Raw genomic sequence first — 24,697 nt, 5'->3', positions numbered from 1 at the left:
TCTTGATAACCAAAGCAGTAACAAGAAGACCAAGAAGGCAAATATTTTTGTGAATAGCTCAGTTTTTTTTTACATGCTACCTGTGAGGGCAGTTTGGCCCATTTCTCAGCCGCTCTCCCCACGCAGATTTTCCTCAAGCTGGATGGGTCCCAAGTGAATCTGTGCCAATGCGCTTCATGTTTGCTGCTCACTGATTTTACCAAGTATCTGCAACACTAACAATGCCCTATGAATGTATCTGGCGTTTCTCACAAACTAAAATAAGCTTAAACTCAGCAACACATCTGGGACCCATATGTTTCCTACTTTTAATCCACAGGTTTTGCTTTGTTTTTTCCCCCCACATCAACCAAGTAAATATAACGTGGGAGTTTATGTAACCTGTGGAAAACCCATATGGACCCCATAAGAATGATTCTTGCTGAAGAAGATAAGTTCACACTCAGCATAGCCTTTACAGCCTATGAGGGCCCCTCTCTTTGTCTTGAGTTTTCTTGAATCAGAGATTATCCAAATGTTGTATTTGGATAATCATATGGGACATATTACTCTACCCATTTGGCCAAGAATGTTAGCCCCTTATGTTGGCTGTGGTTGGTTTGACTTGAACTGATTTTCTTCCAAATATATTTTTGTTTCAGTTGAACACATTTCCTTATGACTTGTGCTGTTTAAGGTTTAAAAGTTATTCAGATGTTATTGAGATTTAGATCTATGTATAAATATAAGACTTTTAGGGTATCTGCTGTTTTACCAACTGATGTCTAACAACTTGACATGGATCTCCACCAACGTGACAGTCTGGAAATCAAAATACATTAACAAAGAATGCAGAATGTGCTGCAGTTTCTGATTTTGGAAAACCTAATCATAAGGATTTCTGTGATGCATTTTCTTTTTTTAAAGTCGGGGCAGTCTTGTGATTGGTCCCCAAACTGACTCAGCAGCAGCATGACCATCGCAAACATAGAACAGATGGCCCTCAACACCTCCCACCCCCACTTTTTGGATCACATGAATGGACAGAAACGGCAGAGAAAGAAGTGTGGCGAGCTCTCCAGGGTTCCTGGATCAAAATGTCAAATGAATCTCTTTAAAATTGCATGTGTGCAAAGGGACTTTGAAATGTTTGCGCCAGTTCCAAAATAAAAACAACAGTTCACGTAAGATCGGGAACTCATTAAAACCTTTTAATTTCTCAGCGCAAAAATTTGTGTAAGACCTTTGTGCAGTTTGTGTTTTGTTTCCTTTTTTCCCTTGGTCTTTGCAGAACACTTTCTAGAAAACCAGGAACATCTGTCGGCCATCACAGCTTTAGTTGGAGCCAGTTTAAATACTTGGAAAGCCTGTGCACAAACTGAAGGAGCCAAAAGTTTCTTTTCTGGATGAATTTCTTCCCCACATACAGCTTCACCCCAGTCTGTTTTTCGTAACTTCACACCTTCTGTTAATATCACACATACTTCGACGGAAAATAAAACGTGTTTAATCTCAAATGCGCGAGTTACGCGTGCGTAAATGCGCACAGTAATGAGTGACCAAAACTCACGGAGGATACACTGAATGTACAACCGGTGGCCTCTACAGCTGAGTAGCTCTAGATATAGATGCATTTTTTGTTGTTGTTAGCAAAATGCATGTTTGTTTATAGAGAGTCACAAGTTCAAGATTGTGAATCGAGGCAACTTGATGCGCTGATTTGAGATCTGGCGTTTGGGGCCGGAGGGACCGGGGCCAGACAAGACAGGAGGAGACTACCCGTCCCCCGTTCTCCCGGAATGCATGTTGCTAAAAAGTAGAAAAAAAAGAAAAGAAAAAGGAAAAAGAGGAAGAAAAAAAGAAAACGAAAAACCCACAGAAATGTTGGCTTCTCATTCACAGAGAATTAAACCATGAAGGAAATTATCCTTTTATTTCTTTATTATAACCAGTTTCTTTCACATACATAGAAAAAAAAGAAAAAAAAAGAATGCATGCGTGTGTGAATGTGAGGGAGAGAGAGTGAGAAGGAGGTGACGTTTAACCAGGAGGGAGGGTCCTCTGAATCCAATTCATTCCGGACACCACGTGTCCTCAGAGCGTGGGAAAGAGGCGAGCTTTTCTTCCCAGCGAAGAAAGAGCGTGGATCAAATAACACGGCGCTTCAGCGCAGAGCTCTGTGCAGACAGGAGCTGCGACCACCCGGACAAGGACAGTCCGGGAGCCGCATCATGTCTGCTTTATCCATACCAATAAAATATTTCAGGGGAGCTTAATGCAACTGCAGCAATTATAAAGTCTTATTTATGAGAGCTTATGGCTGTAAGCCGAGATGCGAATGTGTGTAGGTGCGTGTATGTGTGTGTGTGGTTCAGGCTATGCGACAGAGCAGAATTAGTTTGCATGAGCTAAATCTTTATTGTAAAGCAATGATTTGCAGATTTCGGATCTTTTTATACAGCGCCGCGCACATTAGTTTGTCATCAACCTTTTCCCAGACCATTAAAGATAATTTCTAATGACTTAATTGGAAGCAATAATCTAAATTCCAAAACGGATATGCTACTAAAAAATAATTAAATGTTTGCTTGAACGTTTTTAGGAAACTCGGTGCTAACCTATAAAGCAGAGAATTTGTCAACCCCGTCAATGGACTTATTTTTTTATTGAACTTTACCCATGTTTCTATAATTTGGACTAACTTTTATTAATCTGCGCATTTAGTAGGACATTTTTAATGTTTCCCCTTTACATTTTTCACATCCGTGTCTCCCGCATTTTTCTGTGACATCTTCAGATAGATACACAGCTACTTTTTTTTTTCGTAGCTGAAGTCTCTTAAACAGTTAAAGATATTAACAAATAAAAACAAATGGCATGTCTAATGTAGCAGAAATTTCCTTAAAAATGTATAATTTGAATAAATTAGATGGGTAAAAATTGTTGTGCTGAACATAGTAGCAATCATATTTATTATAATTTCTAAAGAGAATTTCTTTGCAGTGTAGCGCAAAAAGAAGTGACCACACAGCAATACATACACATTTATAATAATAAAATTTAAATGATTTGTTAATTGGTTTATGGCAAGATTGCCTAAATGTTTCAGTTTACTCACGCTTATTAAGATATATCAATAGGATCCAAAAACACCTGGACACACAAGGAGACAGGATTTCTATAACTGAACTTAACTGTAATTCTGACAACTCTACTTATTATTATTATTATTATTGCTAATTTAAGTAGCAATATAAGCATCTCAAACCCCAGATGTTATCCTGCAGCTGTGGCCGCTTAAATTCAGAAACTGAACAGTAATTTACCTCAGCGACTATGAGCCGTCTGAAAACCACTGCGGCCGTTTTGATGCCTGTGATCAATAGAAGAAAGCCCACATCTGGCTATCGTTAGAGATTCCTACATTTTATGGGTGTATGCCTTTTGTCGTAGCTTTAGCAGAATGCGCACCATATACATTTACAGAAAATACCAGGAAATCTCTAATAGCACGAACCTAGCTCTCTTTCGGCCGTTTTGGATAAAGGCTCATGTTATGCAATCACAAAATTTAAAGTGGGATTAGGAAAGAGAGCAGAAAATATGAGTGGATTTTTCTGGTATGGGGAGGTTTCTTCTATGAGATCTGACCCGTCTATTCCCAGAAACTCCCCCATGTTGGTGTTATGCCTGAAAGACATCAGCAAACCTTAGAAGATCTCATCAGTCTGTCCATTCTCAGTCCATCAGTCCCTGTGATTTGTTTTCAGAGCATGGAAAATGTGAAAAAGCAACCGGTTATAAGACTTACTGAAAGTCTTGTAACTTTCAGTACAGTTACAGCAGCATTTATCACACACAATTTGTAAAAAAAAAAAACATTTAATCTAAGCAGCATTCTTCAGTGAGAGAAAAAAATGATCGAATGCCAATAAATAACTGGTACATCTAGACTTGGGATGTCTGGATGTACTCCTTAAAAACCTGATACGGACAGAAGCGAGGCATTTTTAAGATGATGAGTGTCTGGGAGCTTTTGTTTAGTAATCCACCACTCCCTCTTCACCTGGTTTAAGTATTACATAACACACATGTCAAATGCCATTCAAAATGGAAAAAAAAAACAAGAGAATTTACAAATTAATTAAATTGGAAAAAAAAAACTAAAATAATTTGACAAAATAAACTTGGAGGACAAGAACTGATTTCTCTTTTTTTTTTTTTTTTTTACCACCACGCATAGTGAGCAGTATGGTCATTACCACTAACCACAATCCACATGTGAACCAGAAACAGCCTTTTCTGTCCTACCAACAAAACCTGAAGGCGGAGTTTTATAAACTCTTGTGGGACTTTAAGTAGAGCTGTTTTGGCCATCCGAGACTAAGATTTGAATCTTCGTCAACAAACACTTGTGTTGCGTCTTGTGTGAAACAAAAGTTATTTATAAGGAAAATAACCTGCAGAGCACTTTGAAGTATGGAGGAGGATCTGTGATACTGTGTCCCAGTTTCTTTTCTAAACGCCATGTCATAAAGGACTCTTAGTTTAACAAAAAAAAAAAAAAAATCAGCCTCTGCCAATGTTGGAAACATAAAATTAGCTTTCTCTCAATGTCATCTCAGTTTCCTAACCTTAATACAACAGAAAGCCCTATAGGTGAGCTAAAGAGAAGCATTTATAGGGATCGTGCATGATCTTGTCCAAAAGAGGAAACACCAAGCAATTTTCTATTTTCTAACCTTCTCCAACAGGAGGGAGTCAAATACTTGTGACACACATTCATGTAATTATGTAAATAGTTCTGAACTTGGGATGCTTAACTGAATAAAAACCATTAAAGACTTGATTTTTCAACATTTTAATTTAATTTATATCTTTAGGTCCCAATACACAAGGATGCTGTCTATACCTTTTAAAGTGAAAAAGTTTCAAATTCAAGTAAAATTCTACACATCCTTCTGTAAACAATCAAAAATAAAAACATTCAGATAAAAAAAAAAAAAACCCAGAAAAAATAGCTAGGATTGTAAACAAATCAGTCTTTGTTTCACTAAGATAATAATAATAATTAAAAAAAAAGAAACCGTGACAGGATTAATCTCCTGGCACAATTTCTTGACAAAAATCAACAACGTGACTTAAAACTATCAGCTAAAACTCGCGGGCTTGGAACTGCTGGTATTCCTTCATCAGACACAAACTGCATGAAAGGTAAATACATGGACCTGAGCAGAAAACTGAATTATCCACAAATAATATAAATAGTATACCAATATAAAATATAAATATGAGCAGCTCTCCATCAATTGAATGGCCCGGCAACTGAGATGTGATCCTTTTCTGTTATGTGCAAGACTTCCTGGAACAAAGAGAGGACACGGCCAAAGTGAGAGCCTTCCCAGAACACCTTGCCACATCTGGTGCAGACATAGAACAGGGGTATCCTCTGCAGCAAAGCGGGGGGCACAGTGTGGAGCTGAATGGGCGACCCCCCGGGAAAGGTCATGGTGTCGCGGTCCAGTCCTGAAAGGGAGGCCCAGCGACACTGAGCGGCGTACCTGGGGGGCTCAAGGGTCACGCTGGGGGTCAGGGTGTCATCGGGCCTCAGCTCTTCCTGTTGACAGGATTTCTCAAGCATGTAGTCACTGGTGCTGTGATCCTGCAGAAATCCTTCGAAAAGAAAAACAGAATTAACTATTCAATTTTAAATTCCACGCAGGTAACCCTAATATAAACACTAAAACATTTCAATTTGCTTTTAATATACCTTTCTCTTTGAGCATTGTTTCCATGTCAGCTCTGGGAATGGACACATATTCATCGCTGTTACAAGCCTGGAGAAAAAGCAGAGCAACAGATCTGAAATATGAGAGAAAGAATCTGCTTCAAAACCACAGGAACACATATAATAACTTGGTGTAAAAGGACACAGTATTTCACATATTCCTGTTGTTTATCTTTCCAAATTCAATGTATTTTGATTGTTTTATGTGGGATAAAAAGAGGTCTTTAAATAGTTAATTCCTATAGCCGTTCAACATTTTAAGAAGCCCTCAACAGGTCCAGTCCATCTTATTTATCAGAAGTGTTGTTATTTAAACTGTCCTGAACCTGAAGATCACATGGGACTTTTGAGTGTGTTGTAGTTTTTAGAAATAAACTGAAAACAGATTTTTCCTTTCACATTTAGAATAGTTCTTAAAGATAAATTGGCTCTTTACTCTGGTCTTAATTTGGCTCATATTTCACTTTTCACAATAATTCATGATTTTTTTTTAGAAATATTGTTATATTTGTGCTTAGTTCACTTAATTTTAATCCCCCTTTATGAATTTATTGGCCAAGTTTTAAGACTACAACTATATTCCCCTCACACACTATTTTAATTTGCTTTTATTTTATTTTTTTATTAAATTACATTCATCTTTATTTTTAGTTGAATTATTTTATTCTTCACTATTTTTTATGTTATATCAAACAATGCATAAAATGATACAATAATGATCATTAATACAATCTGAAATGTATTTATTTAGGATTTCTTCAGATAATAAAGAAAGTGTTTCCTGCTAGTATTTGATCAGGACATTTAAATGTTCATCGGTAACAAATACATAAAGATGATTATGTAACTATCATCTTAATTCATATTTTGTCATTATGTTTTTTTTATTTTTATTTGATGGACCACTTAATGGTGATAAAGATTGTTTTCAATGACTGCAAAACAATTTTTGATGCTGCATTTAAATAAAGTTTGACTGATTGATAAGGTATAAAAATAAGGTAAAAAAATAAATAAAATAAAATTACATCCATGTTTATTAAAATTCTCAATAATTCTTCATCTCAAAAGCAAATCATCATCACAGCCTTATCAATTTCAACAAAATTTTGGTAAAATAAAATAACGTATGTTAATCAACTGGAGACGGTAAAATGATATGCAAGCCAAGAACTAGAAAAAATATCACCAGCCAGTGATCTATCTTCATTGGGTGGAACCTGAAAGTGTTGATGTAAAATTTTTTACACAGCCTGATGTAAAAGATTAATTTCCCTGCAGATTCAGCAGTAGCAGGAAGGCTCAGCTCAGCGATGTTTCTTAGCTTCAAAGCAAAGTGTCAGGCATGTTAAACTATCTGGCAGCAAGACTGCACGGCCCGCTCACTAGTGTTGACCCTTTCACGTCGATAGCAATCAGACGTTTTCCCAGGTTGTTGCTCCGGTGTGAAAGGGTGTAAGTGTTACTCAAAGATCCAGTCGGGGTGTTAGCGTGTCAGTAAAGACACCGTTTACGCCGGAGTGATTTTCACACGTTCCTGCTGGCCCGTCCTTCTTCATGGTAAAGGTCTCACTTGGTGGGAACATTAGTGACCTCCTGCTTGCCGGCCCCCAAAACGAACACACACTTGTCTGTGAGCCATTCTGACAGCACGTCAGTGCTAAAAACCTTGTCAACACACCTGAGCTCCACCCTGTAAACAGCATTCCAGTCAGGAGTGGGCAGTAAATCAAATCTGGCTCATATGAGAGATCCTTAACAGGCCGGCTTAATCCTTGTCACTCTTTACCTGGGAAAAAAAATAAATAAAAAAATCCAGGAGGGAACCCAGAGAATACGCCCACTCGGCACAAAAGCAGGTCGTCTCCTCTGTGTGCACATGCGGAGCGGTGTTTGCCTCTGTGGTGACTGAGGTCAGGACATGAGAAAGCTGTAAGAGCCAGTGGAGGTGTGGGAACAGCAGAGGTGTCTGCTTTGTGTTTACTTCTCTCTCGGTGCATCCTATTCACTCTGCCTCGCATCACACACAAACCAGCAAAAAAAAAAAAAACTCAACCAGAAGAGCTGAGAAGGAGCTCAAAAGTTGCATCACACGCTCAAACATATGGGCACGATGGCGGCGACCAGCACGACAGAGCGAGCTATTTGTTCAGCTCAAAGTTTCCCAGCTTGGAGCATGCCAGGACCTGCTCTGAACTCTGAAGGCTGAACCACAGACTGGCAGACAAACACACATCATCTCACACACGCAATCCCCATATTCTGTAACTCTTCAAAACCAAGGAAACTACAATCCTGGAGTGATTTAATACGCAATTAAGTTCAGTATGAAGAGAACTTATTTTAATTTGAACTAATCACGACATGTCAGTCATTTTAAAAGACACCTGCAAATAAAGAGTGGTTGCAGCTGGTGTTGGTCTTTAGCATTTTACATGCTTTAGTCAAATTTAGGACTTTTCAAGATTATTTTTCAACTGAAGACAAACTAGAGTGACTTAATAGATTTTAACTTACTTGAACCTGCAGTATGTAATGTTTTTTTTTTTTTTTTAACATATTTGTTAAAACCATCAGCTGGTCCAAACAGATAATCTGTAAAAGAAAAAAAAAAAAACTAGCTCCTCTGCCTTATCCCCGTGGTCCTATTGTCATCTGCAGAAATACGCAGCTCTGTCAGAAACAACTAATCAGTGTCAGGAGGACTTAGCGCCGTCAATCACCCTGCATACACACTGCTCACACCCTCCCCATTGCTCTCTGCTGCACTACAGCTAGTTCCTCACACTGAAGCCTGCCACAAATGCACAGGCCATTAATTAAGCATGGCCACTGGTGACCGAGAATGAACAGTTCCCTGTTCATCTGCTATTGATGTGTTTCTAACACTGAGTTGTTTCTCTGCCATTAGCACATTGAGTAACACATACATGTAGATGATTAACAACATTAAGACCTTCCTGCTGGCTCTGGTATGGTAGGATGGCAGTAGGACCATAGGGAGGAGACAGAGGAGCCCAATCTTCTGTTTTTTATTTACAGATTATTTGTCCCGTGTTATACTACGACAACATGGTGATAGTTTTAAGAAACATGTAAAAAAATAAAAATAAAAAATAAATAAATATATATATATATATATATATATGTATATATATAAAAAGGTACATGCTGAAATAAGTTGAAATGTATTGACTCTGGAACATGCTCTTACAGCCCACTCACCTAACTTCAAAGTCGTTTTAGAAAATCCAGGTCAAACCTTTTCAAATATAGATTCTCTCATGATGAAGAAGCTGGTAGTCAATAACATTAAGAAGATTTTAAATGCAACAAGACAGTTTTATCAGTAAAAACGGACAGAAGCAATGAATAAGTCATAATGGAATATGATTTAAGAGTCTGGAAAATCTGCCCATATGTGAGGCTCTTAAAGGCCCAGACTTGGGAACATTAAGCCTGAGACCCAATACAAAACGCTGCTGGACTACTTACAAAGTTTTGGTCTGGTCCAAACATACAGCTGCCATGAGGTAGCACATTAAAACACAAATTGTTTTCTTCCATGTAGCTTCAGTAAAACCTGAGCTGACAGATTTGTCAAACCTATTTTAAAAAAAAAAGGTCAAACTTTGGATGTCTTCACATACTTCAGATTATGTCTGAAACCAACATGTGGCTTTAGTTTGTCGGTCCTGACACGATTAATAGAAGTGATGCCTCCATGTTCTCCAAGTGCATGTGTCCTCTGAATCGCTCTTTATTTAATAAAAACTGTGAAACTAAGCTATATTACTTATGGCTTTAATTTAGTATTATTAGTATAACATAAGGAGTATTCAATGTCTTTCCATTTCTGCTTTAAAATATATTACACCTTTTCTGCTTCTTCAGCAAGTCACAGTATAGTCATACTGTGACTAATGTGTGATGCTGAGTCTAAATAGGTAGAAGTTGATGGAAAAAAGAGGAAAAAAATGGGGATAGATGAAAGGAGACAGAAAAAGTAGGGGGTGGGTGATTATTTTCCCCCTAACGTGCTCAAACAGACAGACACACACGCTCTCTCTCTGCACTGTAGGCAGCTCCCATGGGAAAATCCTCCACCAATCTCCAAAGGCGGTGCTCCATTAGTCACATGGTTCAACCAGCCAATCGGGAGCTGGAAAACCGATTCAAACTGTGGTTAGTCAGGTAAGGGGCAGCGTGGGAACCGGTGGGAAGAAGAGGGGAGCGGGGGAAAAAATGTACCTCTATTTCCTTGGAAATCTCCCTCAATTTCTGATTGTATGCAAATTTTAAGCACAAAGAGGTTTAAAAAAAAGCAAACCGCAACACAACATAAAAGGTTATGTTGCAGTATAAAACATAACCTCTTTTTCTGGAAACTGCAACTGCGCTGCCAGGAAAGCAAAGGACAAAAACCTAAAAAAAAAAGAGAGGTTGTTCCCATGATCCCATGTCTGGGAAACTGTGCCATCACTGACTTATTCTGCTGAGGAGACAGAAAATTCTGCCGACGCTGTGAAATCATTGAGATTTACAAGCCCTAATGAGACAGGCATCACTTCATTGTCCAGCAAGGAGAGAAGCCTCGGGATGTCTTTGTTGCTTCTTCATATTGGGCAGAGTAGCACTTCGAATTTTAAAATAGCACAGTAGTGTTGCAGAGTCAGCAGCGACAACAGCTTTTGGTCTTTCTACTGAGGTGCCTGCTTTTAGTTACAGTAGGGATGGGCTGTTTCTGGTACCAAGCTATACAAAGTGGAATCATTTCATTTGAGTCGAAACACGGAGATACAAATTAGAAACACATGATGTGCAGGGTTTACTTCTTGGTGTTGTCTGCATCACTGGGGAAATAAAGAACAGACTGATCTGCTACCAGCTGACAGAAATTGAGGAATTCAGTGTATGAATTTATGAGAATCAGTTTGTTAAGACAGAATCATTGCTAGTGACAATTAAGTTTTTTATGTATATTTTGTTCCTACATGTATTTTTTGTATAAGATATTTAAAAACATATATTGTCAGTATTTAAAAGGACACATGAGCTGTTGTGTTGCGTTTACTGTTCTGCAAAGTGCAACAGATACAGTTTTTGAATGTTAAACTGAATTAAATACTGCCCAAAAAATTACATTTTATGAGCAGCCATAAAAACGGTTTGCATAAGGATGTCTACTAATGAGATGGTGTTTGTATTGTTTTTCTCTCTCTCATTGTTTAACCTTTTTAAACACAGAGAGAAAAAAGACACGTGTCCATAGTTATCTAGTATTTATAGCGTTCTGGTTGATAACCCATTTTAGTTTTTACAGCTCCTGTGGGATGTTCTCAAAGTTTTCTTAGGATCTAAAAGTAACTCAAAGATGGAAGCTCTGCGAACTTGCGACAGGATAACCGACCACAAAGCCTTTTTGATGGATTTAGAGACCCGAAGCCAGATCAGGTTTCTGATCCCATAAAGAAACGTTTGTAGAATTATAACCATCCATAATTCATACAAAAGGCATTGGAAGAAATAAAGAAACCTTAAAAAGTAAAACGAGAAAAAGATTTCTCTTTAGTGAGAGATTAGATCATGAAATATACCCCATAAAGATCTTTTCAATATAAATTCCTCCTGAAGGTGTAGTTTCCTTACAGCAGGAGTGTCAAACTCCAGTCCTCAAGGGCCACTGTCCTGCAGCTTTTAGATGTGCCACAGGTACAAAACACTGGAATGAAACAGCTTAATTACCTCCTTCTTGTCTAGATAGTTCTCCAGAGCCTTGCTAATGACCTAATTATCCTATTCAGGTGTGGTGCAGCAGAGGCACATCTAAAAGTTTCAGGGCAGTGGCCCTCCAGGACTGGAGTTTGACACCTGTGCCTTACAGCAACAGGTCAATTTTAAATGGAGCAGGAAACTGAGGGAGATAGTGAAATGACCCTCTGAATGCACTTTCCCACAACATCCTACTGGTATCTGGTCTGTATCTCAGCCTGACAGACTGAGGTAATTACTAACTCTGTTAACTAATCACTACAAACTGACAGCAACCTAAACTTGGACCACAGTGGAGCCTGTCTGGGCTTGACATCACACACACCTTCATCTGACACACCTCACTCACACTCTTACAGACACTCAGATACCTATCAGTAACTCGGAAGATGCAAAAAAAAAAAAAAAAAATCAGCGTGTAGCTCTCACAGGAAAGCAGCACACCCTTCGCTGTCTGACTCATTCACACACTCATCTCACCTGTATGAAGCAGTCATCTCTTTCCGGCTTCTCCCAGGGAAACAAGTCACCAAAAAGAGCCTACGGGACTAACCATGCAGTTTATTACAAAAATTATCTAGCTATTCTCAAGTGTAAAGAAGGCACTGCAAATTTAACGAGCATAATTTCATTTCAGCTAAGACATAGTTCTTAAATGAAGCTATACATTTTAAGAAGCAATACACAAAAATACTCCCAACATTTATTTTTATTAAAAATAAAATTCCATATTTCTCAGAAATGGCAACATGAAGCCTACGTCTAAAACAAGGCAGCCTACTATATAATACCACGATCAGACATCAGCTGCATTTCTAAATCTAAAACTAAAATAAAAGGGTATTGACTTCCATGTATTTAAAACTGAAACCTATGAAATATTGTAACTTCAAATTGCAAACCATTACTTATTTTTACAGGGTCTTCAGGTGTTTTACTCATTGAACAAATATGAGCTTTTATCAATAGTTGGGATACTTTGTAAAGCTATTTTGGAAAAGTTTTTGAGTTAACAGCAAAACTGTGGAATTTTTTTATTTTTATTTTTTGTTTTGGTGATATAAACACAGCAACAACAAAAAAATATTATGAGAGGGAAGTGTACTTGGCAAGCATGAATGCCATTATTTCTTAAAATGTTTTTTTGTTTGTTTTTTAGTTGGGGTGTGTGTGAGAATTTTCATATTACTGTAAACAAAATAAATCCCATCTTTAATCTGGGAGAAACTTTGTTTTGTTATTCTATTATGACACCGTCTTTGACTGCAAGTTTTTTCAGCCCATTTCTCTATTATTTTCACAAAACCAGAACATTTCCGGTAAATATTTAGAGTGACAAAATACATTAATGTAACTTATAAAATATATGACTAAAACAGATCTTACAAGTATATACAAAAAAAAATCTCTCATATATTGTACAGTTTTAGCATCTTTTTATTGGATTTAAGTTATTGATTGTCGAAGACAGTCATGGATGTAGTAAAAAAAGAAAGTGTGTGATTTACAAAAACAACCATCACCTATAATCGATCTTAAAAGAAAAAAAAAAGCCTGATCTGCCGATTACGACTTTGGCCAATACTATTTTGTTTTGGTTTGTTTAGTTGTTAAATATATTCAAAGTCGGTAACTTGGAAAAGTGATTATTGTTAACCACACACAGACATAACCTGGTGAGATGCTCTTTCAGTCCATTGCTGAGGTAGATGAGATCAGTGAATAACATGGGTTTCTCCTGCAATTAGAACTCCCAAAATTAAGGAAATCAGGCCCGATTTACTGGTGCACCCATAAGTAGGATATAATAAAGACAATGAGGTATATGACAAAGTATGATAGGTTGTGTAGCAAAAAGCAACAAGACAGATGGAACAAACTAATTGTTAAAAGTATGAGATATTTTTTACCACCAAAGTCTGATGGCAATCATTTTAAATAGTTTCATTACAAAAGGTAAACCTTCTCTTTATGTACATATTAAATGTACATATTAATGTGTGTTACTAATTGAACCAAAACCCATAAATGTCAGTTGGACAGTCTAAAGGGAAAAAATGAATTGAACAACAATAAATTAAAATTTGATACAGGAAAAATAAAGAAATGCGAAAAAATGCTGCACTTCTGAACGCACTAAAACCTTGACATACACACTAGTTATGTACTTAATCATTAGCTTCCAAAAAAGACTGAACAAAAAGTACATCTGTAACGGCCTTCTTTAACAACAGGTAAAGAAATGTTCAACATTTTTCATATTTCTTGCACGTTCTTTTTCTTCACAGTTATTTCACCTCTTAAACTATCTGCTCATCTCATCTCCTCTTGCTCTTTGCTTTACTACTCAACCATACTTCCTGCTCTCTTTTGGCCTCAACTTTTTTGTTTGTTCTTCCCTCCCAGTACGTAATTCTCGTGCTTACCGACTCAGTAATAAAGAGGATAAGAGTCAAACCTTGGTAAATAACAGTCTAGCCATGACACAAATAGAAGCAATGCTCATATGTAAAATACTCAAAAGAAAAGGCAGTTATGATTGGTGGCGTCTCAAGAATTTGCAATCTCAGCTGTTTTTGTGATCACTATCTTCTGTGAATCCTGATTATATCAGACCTGCACAATATATGGTATTACGAATGCAATATCAGTCTTTACAATATCACAACTGCAACAGACTACTTGGATGCAGTTTTCCCACTATCCCACTTAAGATATCGTATCTTCAGTGCCATGCCTGACTTTCAATGCCCTGCATGTTCACACCTGATGTTTCTGGAGTCAAGATGCAACAGCTCAAAACGAGTGGCGGCATTGTGATAAAGAAAAAGTACAGAAAAAAGATATGTTAACTGTAGTCACCATCGCAATACTATCAGCAACAGTATCACAGTGACATGTTGACCTGATACTACATAGCACAGCTAAAAAATAGGAACCAGATGTTTACATACACTGCATGGAAAGACAGGTAACCTTATTTTCTCACTCACTGACGTCAAAATAGAGGGTTGTTTAAAATATAAAATAAAAAAATACATTTGTGTGGTACGGCTGTGTACCAGACCAAAAGGTCTGGACTGAGAATTTGTTAGTGTTTATTGGCTTCTGTTCAGCAGGTCGGCACCATGTAAATTACAACAATTTTTGTAGTCATGCTGTGACAAACGCTCAACACAAAAAAATGCATTGTGTTGAGTGAGAAAATTGTTTCAGTCTCCTTTTCTGATTAGGTGCTTTCTCAGTGGTAGTAAAAAGCACAATTAAAATGCAGACTGTCCATTCAACTGTCAGTTAACATTTGCTTTATCTAAATGGCTTTCCTGCTTGCCTGAACAACATAAGTCTTACTCATGTTCCTACACAACGAAGAGCCTAAATAAACTAATTTTTCCCATGCTTTCACTGCAGCCAATCAACCAACCATTACAACATCCACGACTTTCTTGGACAAGCGCTAACACTTCTCAAACTGTCACAACACCCACACACTCAAACTGAAATTCCACCCATCGAACGAATCAGCTCGAGCCGACTCTGCGGGCGCATGCCTCGTCATGGGAGAGCCACCGGCAGATTCTGTCGCTCAACGATTATCATTGCCGCTGCATACTTCACCCTTCCAGGTCTCCTCCTCCTTCCCCCTCCTTTCACTTCTTTTTTCCAAATCTCTTGCTGATGTGAAGGCATGCAGGGAATGTTATTGTAATTCAGAGTGATTCATTCAGGACTGTAAATATTGACAGGGGTGGCCACCGCTGCTGCTGGTCTGTTCTCTCCGGAAGAGCAACGAGAGAACAGAGATGAAGCAACTCTCCCACATGGCTTTTTGACAGAGAAAGTGTCAGTGTTAGAGAGCGATACCACCAAGTCAGTTTGTAAAGTCGCTCTGCCGGTCCGCTGATTAAGTAGTTAGTACCAGCATAGGTTTGTACTTTCAAATAAGAGTTTGAGAAGGGCCAAATAAAGCAGCTGAAAGAGCTGTATTACTGAAACTAACCATATTGGAGATCAACATATAATATAAAATAATTAGGATTTGAATGAAATCATAGGAAATAAAGAGGCAAAAATAGAACTGTACTTAATAATTATTACTAGAATGATTTCTGAAATGATTTCACAGTGCTATACACAGTTGGTAAAATAGGGACGGTAAATTTGGCATCATCAGATCACTTGGGATGCATGTTAATGCAAACACTAAGTTTGCTCAGGGTGGTCAAACTTTTAATGAGACTGTCAAACACAAATATTCATGCCGCATGAGAACATGGTTGGACAAATGGAGAGCTATAATTTCTTCACAGTCACATCCAACAGCCTTATTAGAACGTGTACAACTCAGAAGACCGGCTATTGTAAAGTTAGACAAGAGCATCAAAAGAGGAAAAAGGGCATGGGGTTAAGTGGTAATAATGATACTGGATAAGTCACCAGCATGTGTGTGGCTGTGTGAATTCAAACTCACATCAAAGTGTCTCTGGGAGCCTTGTTCATGTCAACAGGAGATGCAGGAGAGGCTCATGGCATTAGAAAAGCAGGGAGGTGGGGGGTTCAAAAGGAAGTGGTACAAGATAGAGAACAAAGGCGTAAGAGAGACTAGACTGAGGGGTTAAGGAGGAGTGGGCTGGGGATGAGAGGTTGGGGTGTATGGGTACAGGGACAGGGGTGGGGGGACTCACGCTGAAGGGGTTCATCTGTGGTGTGAGTGCAGCGAAGTATAACCAAGAGAGAGGACGAAGGAGAGAATGTCGCTCAACCCTTCCTTTACTTCCTCTCCTCCGTCCCCTGCCCTTCTTCCATCTCTGCACCCTTTCTGCGACTGGCCCCGGCGAATTCCCTAGGGCCAGGGGCAGTCCCCTTTCAGTCTCCAGTGACACAGTAATTAGAAGTGTGGGAACTGAATCCATCCCTCGTTCGTAGCCCCGGACTCCCTCCCTCTCTCGTTTTCACTCTCCTTTTGCTGGCCCTCGCCCACCCCCTAACCAGCTTGCGGTTTCTCCCCTCCCCTCCACTTCCTCTGCCACCTCAATTTTTGCACCACACCTAAGTTTTGTATCTCAGGAAGTGGCATCAAACATTACAAAAAGTTTCACATGGGGTTCATAGCATTTTCACATCAATCATGTCTGCGTGTTGTCAATCTAAAATAAAGAATTGCGTTGCTGCCGAAGTCAATTAAAAATCAAACTAAACCCCATATTGGCTAAATCCTCACCGGCCACCTGTGACGTTGATGGGAGCTTCACATCACACACTCTCACACACACACACTCCATCCCTTGCCCCCCTCTCCACCCATTCAGCGTCTCTCCCACCACCCCTACAGTCACATAGGCCCCCTATCTCTTCGAACAGAGCAACGCTGTCTCTCCCGCTCTGTCAAGCCCCACCACCATCACCCCGACCCCCTCCCCAACCCCAATCGCTATCTCTGTGGCGATAACCATGGGAACAGCAGCACTGTGGGAACAGGCCACCAGTTGACCAAAATAGACAGCAGGAAAATGGAGGGAAAGAAATAAAGAAAGAAAAGGGCTTCCTGCGTCTGAGGAGGCCTGTGAGAGAGAGCGCTTGTGTGCGTAGGAGGTCTATGGGATCACTGGGACAGGCAGGTACTCAGGCGCTTTGCTCACCTCTAGTTTCCATCGGCAACAAAGAGGGATGCCGGGTGGCTTGAACTGTGACATTGATTAATTAACAGAGATGTATCCCTGATTCTTTCTGGTGGGACATGCTTGCAGCTTGTCTTCTCACTCACATACAAACACTTAAAAAAAGTCCCACAGCTACTAGATAGCACTGTCTCATGCGAAAAAGGGCTACACCCTTACCACAGAAACCAACACCCAAACACCGTAGTAATATTACACCATCACACACCCACAGCCATAAACCTCAAAAAGATGTGCACATGAAAGAACTCAGTCCCATGAAATGTATGATGACTGGATTGGTCAAGCAAAAAAAAAAAAAAAAAAATGCTGTGGAAATCATCCTCAACACAACAAACTGCTTTCTAATATTGAGTAAACATCTAAACATTTGGATTCCAACAAGTGTTATGTCATCTACCACAAGTTCTCCTTCATTATGTTTTTCTTGTTGCTGGTTGGTCAGCACTTGAACAAATGAGCTATTAATAGAAGCAATCACAAAATACTTTATTTGGTGCCGTTTTTAGGAATAGGATATTCATTTTACATGACAATGCCTCATTTGTTTTCAGCAATCTTTACTCTGATACCCCTAAATAAAATCCGGAACAACCAACTATTGTCAGAAACTCCTACTTAACAGTGAGTGTCTTTTTGATTTAATCTCAGCATAAATCCACTTTTCTAAGAAAGTATTAGAGATTTGCTAGTGAACAAATTGAAGTTTTTGTCCAACATACACAATGCAAGTAGAGTTTAGATTTGTGGACGAAAAACAAGCAACATTTAAAAAACGGGAGAAGATACACTGTTTTCTCAAATTATGCTATAAAAACAAAACAGTAACATTTTATTAAAGTGATATTTCCGGTTCACCTTGGCCTCGAGTCTATGATCAAAGTGGATTTAGTCGAGTCAGATGGGGCCAGTCTGTGGGCTTGGGTAGGGAGGGGGTCAGCCTTTTTATCCCTAATTGAAACTCTAGAATGAACCTCACATTAAACACTGGTGGTGGCAGTATCATGCAGCAGGACTGAGGATCTGACTGTAGTTAAATATAAGAGAATCCTCAAAGAACACAGCAAAGTAATCCTTAACATACAACCAGAGCTAGAATGGAATGGATTTTCTCTTTCTGTTCAAAGATCCTCTCCATTTAATCTGACAGAACATGGAATATTTCACCAAAACAATGGGAAAATATGTCATTCTTTGGATGAGTAAAGCCTGTAGACTTCAAGAAGCTCGCAGCCAATATTAGAAATGTTCTTATAAAAGCATTCATATTTTTTTCACTTGACCCGTCTCATAAATGTCAAAATAAAATAGCCTTAAGTTTTTGGTTGTCATATGACAACATGCAAAATAATTTTACGGATGTATGAATACTTTCATAAGGTTCTGTACATCTTTATCATTACAAATACTTTTATAGAATAAATACATGCTACCAAGAACATGCAGGAGGCGAGAGGTCTCACTGAAGGACACTTGAACATGTGAAGATGCATCGGATCAATCAACTGATGTTCCGCTTGACTCCTCTCCCTCCTGGGCCACAGCAGCCCAATTCATCAAGACTGCTTGTACAGTGCTTGGTATTTACTTGTATTTGGTCCACAGATAATCCCTGTAGTCTCCAGAGAGTACAAACACACAAATGGATGCATGCAAACCCCCTCAGACTGCACGGCTTCAATTAAAACACAGGGATGAAGTTCCGATGAGAAAGATTAGAGTCTTGCTTCCAAGAGATGGAGGAGGAAATGGAGAAAAGACGCAAGCAGTGCATCATCTGCCTCGCTATTTTTTTCCAGAAACCTAGTCAGTCAAATTTTCCACTCCATTTATATTCTAGACTTCAGTTGGCTTGACATGCAAATGAAGTCATGGTTATATCCCTGTAATGTTTTTTATGTTTCCACTTTAATCTTTGAGTTCAGCTGTGCTTGCTGCGAATCAGTTTTCCCTGTTTTTTTTTCTCAGTTGCATCTATTCTGTTCTTGTTTGATTTCTATCAAGACATCTAATCAGTGATCCGCCACCCTAAATGGTTTCCTTTTTTTCTTTTTAAAGGTCTTTCCCAGGGCCAAGCACCATGACCTCTTCAGCCTTGTACCCCTTTGCTCCCAGGGGTGAGGGGAGGAGGGGTTGTGCCTCTGACCATTCCCACCCCACAAGGACTTTCACTTTAATCTGACTTGAGAGCAAGAAAGAAGAAACGGAGTACAAAAAAAGATAACGTGCGCCCAATAAGCACCAATGCTTATTGGGCAACCAAAAGCATGCAAAACAAACCTTACTGCTAGACTGCATCACATCACACAAACTGTGAGCTTGAAGGGGAGCTAAAGCAAGACATAGCCTAGCATGTTAGGTATGAACTAGGTGCACATTCCAAAAGCCTCAGCTCCACACACAGAAACAGATCACACTTGCAAAACTATGTACACAATGTGCACAGATCTACATTCAGTACTGTAAGCACACCCAGACACACAGATAACAGTCACACTTTTGCTCATGAGAAATAAGTAAGAGCAAAACATTGCAGGAGCATCAGCTCTGAACAACACCCAGTCACACAGAATGCTGTGGTTCAGCTCACAGACCACAAACTCTGAGGGGGGTTACCATGTATTATCTCTGTCTACATGAAGTTTAGATTTGTTAACTCATTCTCACAAACATCAAGCTTGCACTTCAACACAGCCTTCATGTACTGTATGTTGAGTACAGCTATGTTTACTGTGTCAAAGGTATGTAGGTCAGTAACTTCTGTTCATGTGGGAGCAGGTTTAACATGACAGCCTATAATACAGAAGGCGTGAACCAGGTCATGATTTAATTAAATGCATTATCTATTAAATGCAATTAATATTGCTGTCATAACTTTCACTGGTACCCTCTTAACGGTTCAAAACTGGAAACACGACACAGGAAGACAGATGCAACCACAGGACTTAAACATCCTAACTCCTTCGTGACAATAAGCACAGACAATAGACCACACACATTCATCATGCAGGGAGACAGCAATCATGAGCCAAACTGTAACTGAAATTATGAAGTTCGTAACCCAACATTAGGAAAACACAGCAGGAGCAGGGGAGGATGAGATAATTTACCCCCAACAGCTTCTTAACACCAAGGGGGGATGTTTTTACTATAAGCAAAGTCAAGGACAGAGTGTCTCTCCTTGTGTTGTGTCAATTATAAACCACAACTCTTTCATTTTACAGAGTGAAAATTATTGCAAGATATGGTTTTGTATCTCAAATTCTTTAAAGTTCGGTGAATGTGGGGCAAATAAATGTCAATGCAAGGCTTTAAAATTATACAAATCAGAACACATCCTCCAAAGTAGTCTATCAAGTCATAAAACATAAAACATAAAAATGTCAAACTTTCAAATTAAAAGTGAATGCTGCTCTATAAGTTATTGCTTTGCATTGAGCATGCATATTTTAATAGTCTGATTCTACCAAAAGCGACTTCATTCTTGAGATTTACAACTCTACTGGCTAGTTGGAAGCTCAAAAGTTTCTGAACAGTGAATGCACTATATCATAAGGACTAGCGATTAGCTGACAAAACAGTTACATTTAGCATGAGTCAGGAAAATACAATAAGGACATTTGGGGAGGGCTCAAGGGTTTGCAGAAAGGCTGAATGTCCATTTTTACACTCCTTTTGACTGGGCTGAAAAATAATATAATTGAAATAATTTGTCGTCAGCCTGATCTACAACATATAGAATGAAGTATTTCTTCATTCTATACTGCGCAACAGTATTTCTATAAAAAAACAAAGATAAAATTTAAGGTAATTTATGAAGTACTGTGGCAAATTTGGATGTATTTAAGACCGTTTAAGGCTTAAATTTAAAAGGAACAAATGTAAGATTGTAAGATCCTGCAGAACATCTCCATTTAGCCTTTTCAATGCGAGTTGCTTAAGTGAAGCTAGAGGAAGCACAAAAGGTGTAATATGCTACTAAGGAAGGAAGGAATATTTTCTATGGAAGTGTATTCAGTGTTAATCGACAAAAGATGAGCAGTTATCTCCTTTGCTGCTTTACCATGTTGTACTTTTTCAGGTTTGTTTTTTTTATCCAGACTTTTCAGTAGTCAAAACTGGTATTTGTTGGTCTAAGCTTTATAAATAACAGAGTACAGAAATCAGATGTCTGATTTGTGCAGCTCTACTTCTTTTATTCTATTTCTTGTCTCCTATTCACATTCTTTTTTCCCCATAGTGTTATGCATTTATACGTGTAAATCATGCTTAGGTTTGGGTATGATAAACAACATAGGATCAGCTCATCAGTGCTCAATCATGGGCATGAAAAAGTTAAAATTTTCTTAAAGGTAAATGCAAAAGGCCATGTGCGACTTTGTTGAGCAATAATTTAAGTACCTACCTCCCCTAAACCCCTCGTCTGCAGAACATTTTAACATTTTAATAAAAATATCTGAGTAAAAAAATCTATTACATTTGAGCAAGAACAGCTGCCTAAAGCACATGAATGCATGCTAAGGAGTTACTTTATCTACTAAAGTGGGCTCGTGTGCCAGAGTTGTGATAATAACAGCCCTAAACCTCCCAGCTATTTCTCACTGGCAGGTATTAGCCCAGCTGACATGAGTTCTTCATCATCCTCAGGCGAGTGCAGCATGGGGCAGAATGAGCTTGGAAGCCTCGCTTATGGTGTGGTGGGTGCAGAGTGTGGGAGAATGATCTACGATTCACGAAGCTGAAAAGACCAAATATCACATTTCACTATCGCAAGGGAAACCATTAAACCATGACCACAGACACAATGAGAATCATACCAGCAGTTTCTGGGAGAGAAAAGCATGATGGTGTGGATTTGTTCTCACAACATTTCTAAAGCGTTACCTTTTTTCATTTCAATTTAAATCGACAGAGACGCACAAAAACACGTGCGTTCAATCTGAAGTCACTGACCTACTTTTTTCACCTTCAGAAAAACTGACACGAGTAGTTTTTATGATGCAAAAATAATACTGTAGGATTGTGTCTCTGTGTGGTATTGTAGTCATTAGCTGACCCAAGGTTTGTTATTATACTGCAAAGAATTCAACCTCCCTTAGGGGACTGTTTGGAAGCATAGGGCAATCACTCACAGCAGAACAGTCTGGCTGTGCAGCTACCGTGCTCGGCAAAACATGAGAAACTTCCTCTTTCTCTGGTATGTTTGAGAGGAAGGCATCAGTAAGTGGTTCCCTCTCCCTGAGCGGCAGGGGAAAGTAGACCCTCTCGAGTGCCTCTTGGCTTCCCCACCTCCCCCATGAGCCAATATCCCAGTCAGACAGAGGGAGACACACACACACATACACGCGCGCACACACTTGCTCTCAGACACACAGTGTGGTTTCTCCTCTGGAGGGGAACATAAACAGGGCTCTCTGTCTGCAAGTGGAGATCTAGTTCTCATGACATCACCACCCAGCAGGAATGCTGCGCTTTGCCACGTCAAAGCCCTTGCCGCACACACACACACTCTCGAACACATGTTAAGTGATTTATACACGTCCACGCTTTTACAGCGGAGTGCACAATGCAGGCTCAAATACCTTTATTTTTACCTCTTTAAGAAATTTCTTGCCATTTTCATTTCTCTCTGCCCAGATTTTGCTCCCCTGCATCTCCCTTTGCAAACATTATAACTCTGTTTTGCTCATTCTCTTCTCACCCTCTCATATCAGTGCAGCCTCTGCAGTTCACAGTGTCAGACCACACACACAAACCTCCCAAACACTGATAATGTATGAAAGAGAACTAGAATAACGATAAGACCTCAAACCGAGAGAATAAAGCTTTATCTGCTATGAGAAACTTTTTGTGTACTGTATTTCTGTGTTTGGGTGGTGGTGGCAGTGGAGGCGGCGGTAGTTGTGCTGTGTATGGGAAATTACGCACTACTTCATTGTATTGGTGTCTGGAGGAAAAGCCCTATTGAAGCTTTCTACTTCCTTTTCACCTCTCTTCCTCTGCCAAACCCTCATCCCTTCTACATCCCTCTATCACTTCCTGCTTTATGCCCCACTTTCCTTGCAGCTTTGCCCCTTTGCATCCCACCTTTCTCTTCCCCACTTCACCATCTTTTTCCCAGTTTCTTCCCCTATCGTTTTGTTTGCCCTCTTCTTGATTCTCTGAGGCGATTGGGGAAAGCAGGGACAGGAAGCAGCTTGGCTCTCAGACAATGGAACACATCAAAATCAAAAAGCAGCACCAACCTCACCAACTTTTCACACACACACACATACACACAAACACAGCAAGACAAACAGGACATTCCAGCTGCCGGCTGCACCGGATTCCTCGCTCTGGCTAATCTGAAACGGAGAGTGAGACAGGGAGTGGAGCGGAGCGGAACAGCGAGTCCGGGTGAGAACCGGGAGTGAGGGAGAGCGGCAAAGATGGAAAGTGAGAAGGCCAAATAAAGGAAGAGGAGAAGAAACTGATACAGTTGGGTGAAAGAAGCGTTGAACTTACACCGAGATCTTAAAAAGGAAAGGCGCTTAGAGAAGGATTCCCTTAAGAGCTGTCTTAATTAGTCATTCAATTCAAATAATTTCAAAATACTTAATTAATCCCAAAGGGAATCTAAATGTTGTAGTAACTGATATCATTCAAGTATTTTCAAAAAGTTGTTGTGGATGGAGACGCCTACCCTGGCCATAGCCTTCTTATGCTATTCCACTTGTTTCTCATCTCCCTTCAGCCCTCCATCTGGGATTTCTCCCGTTGAGCTCAATTAACCAGGCAGAATTTCAATCAGGCCAATCAGTGAACAGGAGGAGTTGTGAACGCTTGTCAATTTTCTGTGCTGTTTTAAGAATTGTAGTCTATCGATATAATGGACAGTTTGGCAATGGCAGCAGAGGAAGCCAATGAGTCCATGTAGGCCACACTTCCAAATAGCTAACAGGCTTGTGATGCTGTGGGCAGAAAGGATTTCTGATAAGAGTTCAGTCTTGCAATGAATCTGAAGAAACCTCTGTTGCAATAGTGTCATGACAGTCTTACGTGTCATGACTTGCTAACAGCTTGATACTGTGACAACATTTCACAGAAACATGTCCTGGAAGACACCATTAGTTGTAGACAAGCACGGGTAATGCTCATCTTTCGCTTTTGCAGCTTCTTTTAAAATCTCTGTCTGGTCGTGTGGACAGAAAGCCGGGCAGAGAGACGCTGGAGTCACAGATACGATCCTTACTCTTTGTGATCGCTTGATGGCTACTCTGACAATCATGCAATGCTAATATTAGCATTATATGACTGACTGCAAGTTGTGGGTTCAAATATAGCCCCCCCATGTGCCACTGGGGAAGGCAGTTACCTCAAGTTATTTATTTATATATAAAACTTGAGGTTAAGTTACATTGATCACATCATATAATGGTGATGCTGTGATCAAAATAATATATATTTAGAAAATATAAATGTATAGAAATGCACTCAAATA

At 39.3% G+C, this 24,697-nt stretch overlaps 1 protein-coding gene across 4 annotated transcripts in view; it reads right to left on the bottom strand.

Annotated features, from left to right (window-relative positions):
• Positions 1-4,824: 4,824 nt before the first annotated feature.
• exd3 (exonuclease 3'-5' domain containing 3) overlaps positions 4,825-24,697 on the bottom strand; it is a 45,471-nt gene continuing 25,598 nt past the window's right edge. For 3 of the 4 annotated variants that reach the window (XM_007566287.2, XM_007566304.2, XM_007566296.2), the window contains exons 20-21: positions 5,750-5,816; positions 4,825-5,652 (exon numbers count right to left, since the gene is read on the bottom strand). In XM_007566287.2, the coding sequence (XP_007566349.1) occupies positions 5,285-5,652; positions 5,750-5,816 (435 nt within the window). In that variant the 3' untranslated portion in view covers positions 4,825-5,284. The remainder of the gene's footprint in view (positions 5,653-5,749; positions 5,817-24,697) is intronic. The other variant, XM_016678950.1, reaches the window with a different exon arrangement.

This window comes from Poecilia formosa, unplaced genomic scaffold (assembly GCF_000485575.1).
Source record: "Poecilia formosa unplaced genomic scaffold, Poecilia_formosa-5.1.2 Scaffold6, whole genome shotgun sequence".
NCBI lineage: Eukaryota > Metazoa > Chordata > Actinopteri > Cyprinodontiformes > Poeciliidae > Poecilia > Poecilia formosa.
The sequence above is the reverse complement of the archived record's forward strand: the minus strand, read 5'-3'. Positions and strand labels throughout refer to the sequence as shown.